We start from the raw sequence: 4,799 nt of genomic DNA on the forward strand, positions 1-4,799 counted from the left end.
TTCGCAGTGCTCATTATAAGGTTTGACAGGTGTAATAGTGGTGAAGTTGCAGGACGTGATGTTACAACTCCACCAACAGCTAGTGCTCTACCTGAGGTGCCAACAAAATGATCAACACCTATGGCCTGCACTTGTTCAACCAAATTAATACGTGGTCCAGTTGGAGATTGTGGAGCAGATGGGTCACCCTTATAAAATGTTCTACGAAGAAGGCTGGCACCATAGTAAAATGTTTTGGTAAGATCATCCAGTCCTGAAATTCGAATAGCAAGTTTACTCTGTCAATTATGAGACTCTTATGAACCAAAAAACAAAAAAATTGTATATCATTAAATAAATCTGAGGTGTGGATTATTACTACTATTAAATATATGTTGCAGATTAGAGATAGAGAGATTCTGAAGAGGTATCCTAATGAAACAGCTTGAAAATGAAAACTGAAAACTTACCTGGTAACTTGTAACCTTCAGGTTCAGGAGAACCAGGCCGAGAACTTGTTGGACTATTAGCTGGTGTTGCTGTTGGTGAAAATCCACTTTGAAGATTCATTCCACGTTCATTAAGGACTTTTGCTAATCCTGTATTTGTAGAGAATGTAGCAGTGGATCCTCTACGTGAAGGTGGGCATGATGGAGCTCTTAATGGTGTGCTTGGTGTTGTTGATGCAAAAGATGAAGTCGGTAGTACACTCACTTGAGCCTGACGTAAACTGCCAATTAAAAAAGAAAAGAAAAAAATGTAATATATGCATGTATGTGAAGGTCAATACATTTTTTCAATAAAAAATTGCCATTACTAGTTACCAAACATATTGTGAGACAGACACACTCTCCCTGCATTCACAGTGTGAATAGTCGACCTAATAAAATGTTACTTGAAGCTTTACATGAGGAAGAGGGCAAGTGTTGGAGGTAGTTCGTTTGTAAAAAAAAAAAAAAAACATAAGTGGCTGCCAACTTAAGAGCCTCAAAATTATATCTGTCTGAACTGCAACATATATTTCTTTTCCTCTTCCTATCTTTGTTATTAAATGATGTGTTTGTAATGCAGAATTCATTTACATCAGTTCCAAGCTTTTATTACATTCTCAGTCAAGAATGTAAGACGTCTTTCTCAATAGGTCTCAGTGGTGTCTGTACAGACAATCTGTTTATGATAATCAACTGACAGGTGCATTGCACGGAGAGAGATTAAAATTAAAATGTTGGCACTGTGATAACACATCTCTTCATATCTCTTGACATGAAGTACCTCAAAGTGAGGGGTTCTTTTAGAGATTGAGTACCTTCCCTATTTCTGCTAGAAATAGACCCTGTACTATTATGCACTATCACAAGCCTTATTTTAAATCTCCACACTAGGTTGCAGGTGTGCATTCCTAGATATAGGAATTACCTTCAATTAGGAATTTAAACCGCTAAGTATTTCTCTCGTCACATGACATGCTTGCATTGAGTACACCCAGAGGTTTCTCACATTACATGATGTTTTGCAAATATATGATTTTTGTGCTAATAATTTGCCTTGCATGGGCAGTAATTAGTTTCCTGTGAATGTCTGGCATGTTTCCCTAGAAGGTGCAGGAATTCTGGATACTCTCCTGCTGTCAGAGCTGTCCTTATTATCATGGCAGGTTGACGCAGCCGATCCCTAGATGCACCCAGCATTCATTCATTGCTTTTACACGAATATGATGAATTCACTGATGATGATGAGGAATCTGATAGTGACGACCCCCTAGATGATAGTGATAAAGATAGGGATTGTGTATTTGGCAAAAATTATTCTGAGAGCGATGAAAGCAATGATGATGAGCATGAAGGCAGCTCTGCCACCACCTTGTATTTAAGTTATTTGTATGATTTTGTTTTGAAAATAAGTTTATTCAGTTTATGTATATAGTTTTATGGAATAAACCAATGGTTGCATGGAAAATATGCTGGAAGATAGCGTATGAAGCACATCAGAAACAAAGGGAGAAGATGTGGCAACAGCAGGGGTGGGGAAGTCCCAGTCTGGCAACCTAGTGCAGGCTGATCCCTTTAAAGGTTTTATTTGCGTTTCTTGGTTGATTTGGGGTTATTTGGGCTAAGAGAAAAAAAAAATGATTTTTTGTAACCTCTGGGGGTACCCAATTGTAAACTAATATATCAGCTAATGGGTTATGGGGAAGAGTCGTCGGTACAATCACAAAGTCTGTTTTCCGGTCCTCCTTGCTTTAGTTTTTTTTAGCTAGGTCATTAATTATTTTACACAATGTGCATGGATATAAGATGCTTGAGCATAAAAAAATTTACTTAAAAAAGCTGCGTAAATTTTTGCGCAAAAAAAAAATAACGCACAAGATGATAGAATTAGCAAATTATGTCATAGTTTCCTTATAGTGAATAGTACTGGTTTCCTTCTTACCAGAGTTAGTCAACAAATAGGAGTACCAAATGTTGCATTTATGTAAATCTATCTGAAATGACAATGTTTCAGTTACCCTTTAAAAATGCGCCTTTTTTTTTGTCCGAAAATCGCGATTATTTTTTTTCAGTAAAAAATGTATTTGGTGGAAATAATGCATGACTTTGCTACAGTTAGTAAATACGAACTGGACGATCATTTTGCAACAAGAATTATTAAAATTGCGTAATCACATACTATCATGCGTGAAAATATGATTTTGAGAAAATAGCAGTTTATGTCATTCATCTTCATGACACCATAAAGGTCATACCAATGATTACCAAATGTGAATATCTACTTAGACAATTCCTTGGCCTTTAATAGGAGTCCTGTGGTAGAAGGTCAGGCTTTGTTCAAGTAATTTTAGGTCATCTTTATGTAAAAGTTAGGTTAGGTTAGGTGGGAGTGTTCTCTGAATGGTATACTTTCAGATGTCAAGGCACCTGGTTCCCTGTCATTTACATATCATAATACATCATAAATCATATATTAGGCATTTCTTATATATATATGACATATTGCCAGGTTTTCAACAGGTTGAAAACATGTACTCCTGACAACTTTATCAATAGCACTGTTCTCCCGTCCTTGCTGCTGCTGCCTGCCTGCTGAACGCAGCCTAAACTATCGTACAGCAGTATCATACCAAAGAAATTTGCAAAAACAGCCCCCAAAACACTGAAAATACAAGAAAAACAAATCATGAAGCAAAAAGGGGTGTGGCAGCGTGAGGGCATTTAAATACTCCGGACATTTAAACCGCGGGAAGGAGCGCGTTATACATCTGTCAACCGGCGCCCTGGGTGCGTCACATGGTCATGTATCCACACACAAAGTTTGAAAAAATCGTAATTTGTGGCCCCTACCGATGACTCTTCCCCTTAATCAGCGTAATATTGGTGACCTGAAAACTGGGAAAAAATCATCAAAATTTCTTGCACAACCATTGTAAACATCTGCAAAAATTGACTTGGCTGTGAAAAAGAAAGAAAGAAAGAAAAAAAAGTGATGCTTCTACTGATGGTGCAACTATGCAGAGACAAATACTGTTACTGTGACAATATATTATTACCTAGGTGTGGAAGTGGTCTGATCATCAGGGTGAAGTATTGTGGAATTTGTAAATGTGAAAACCCCTGAAGTACTCATAAATCTTTTGCCAGGATTTTCTTCTTCAATTTCATCTTCTTCAAGGTCAGACATGGAGTAGACATCCAAGTTCAAATGCTCAGTGCCAGCACCACCCTGACAAAACAATTCACAGTTAGAAGGTATTTAATATCATCTGAAAATATCTATACAACAAACTACTGACATATAACCTAATATAATGCCTACCCAAATCTGTGCACATAAAAAATACAGACGCAAAGATACATATGCATGTATACTGTGACACAAATACAAAAAGATTAAGAGGTACATAGATATATCAGCACATAACAGACATGCACAAACATACATGCACACACATGTACACACAAATATGCACACACACGCACAGGCACGCAAGCACACACGCACGCACGCACGCGCGCACGGAGGCGCGCATGGACGCACACACACACACACACACACACACACACACACACACACACACACACACACACACACACACACACACACACACACACACACACACACACACACTTATCCATCTTATCCACTCCAAGCCTCTACAATGTCATACCTTGATAGCCACTCCTTCCCTTTCTTCTAGCAATCCACCAAGGTGAGGTGTTGCAAGGCGGGACCACTGGTGTAGAGTTAGTGAACCTTCAATGGGTTTCACTATTTGCAGTTTCTGAGGCAGCTTCCAGTCACTCTGATTACTTCCAACAAATGTGCTTAGTCCAGACTTGCCACTACCTACAATTCAGAGGTGAGTGGAAAATTTTTAATTGAACCAATGTTGCATTATTGTTGTGCATCCATTCTTTTTTATGAGTGAGGAAATTCTTATATAAAGATGTTGAATTGTGTATTTCTTTCCAATCTATTAAAGTAACAATGAGTCTGTTGTAGCCTTTAAAGGTTTTTTTTAATGTATTCTTTAGTATTATTCAATATTTCTCATCAACAGATGAAGTCAATATGATAAGCAGTTTTGATGGAAATTGTTTGTAATGTTTGTCCAACTAAAAATACAAATTTGATTTGGTTGACATGAAATCAAGTGATGTTTCGCCACTGATGACACTAGAAGTGTTGTATAAAAGGCTAAGGTGCAGTAGAATAAATTCCTATTAGTTTGAGGCAAAATATGATGATGATTCAGTGGTGGAGGAAGAAGGTCATGAGGCCAACAGCTGAGGAAGACATAGAGAAAGGGAAAAAGAAAAAAAGAA

The 4,799-nt window shown here is 37.7% G+C and overlaps 1 protein-coding gene across 1 annotated transcript in view; it reads right to left on the reverse strand.

Moving 5' to 3' along the window:
* Nucleotides 1–4,320, reverse strand: part of LOC138866707 (trafficking kinesin-binding protein 1-like) — a gene marked incomplete at its 5' end in the record, with an annotated part of 5,921 nt that extends 1,601 nt beyond the window's left edge. The window contains 4 exon segments of the mRNA XM_070140041.1: nt 1–253; nt 450–709; nt 3,524–3,696; nt 4,142–4,320. The exon segment at nt 1–253 is cut by the window's left edge and continues 1,601 nt beyond it. Of these exon segments, the coding sequence (XP_069996142.1) occupies nt 1–253; nt 450–709; nt 3,524–3,696; nt 4,142–4,320 (865 nt within the window).
* Between the last annotated feature and the right edge of the window lie 479 nt (nt 4,321–4,799).

The sequence above is a fragment of the Penaeus vannamei genome, chromosome 26, assembly GCF_042767895.1.
Source record: "Penaeus vannamei isolate JL-2024 chromosome 26, ASM4276789v1, whole genome shotgun sequence".
In the NCBI taxonomy this organism is placed as follows: Eukaryota; Metazoa; Arthropoda; class Malacostraca; order Decapoda; family Penaeidae; genus Penaeus; species Penaeus vannamei.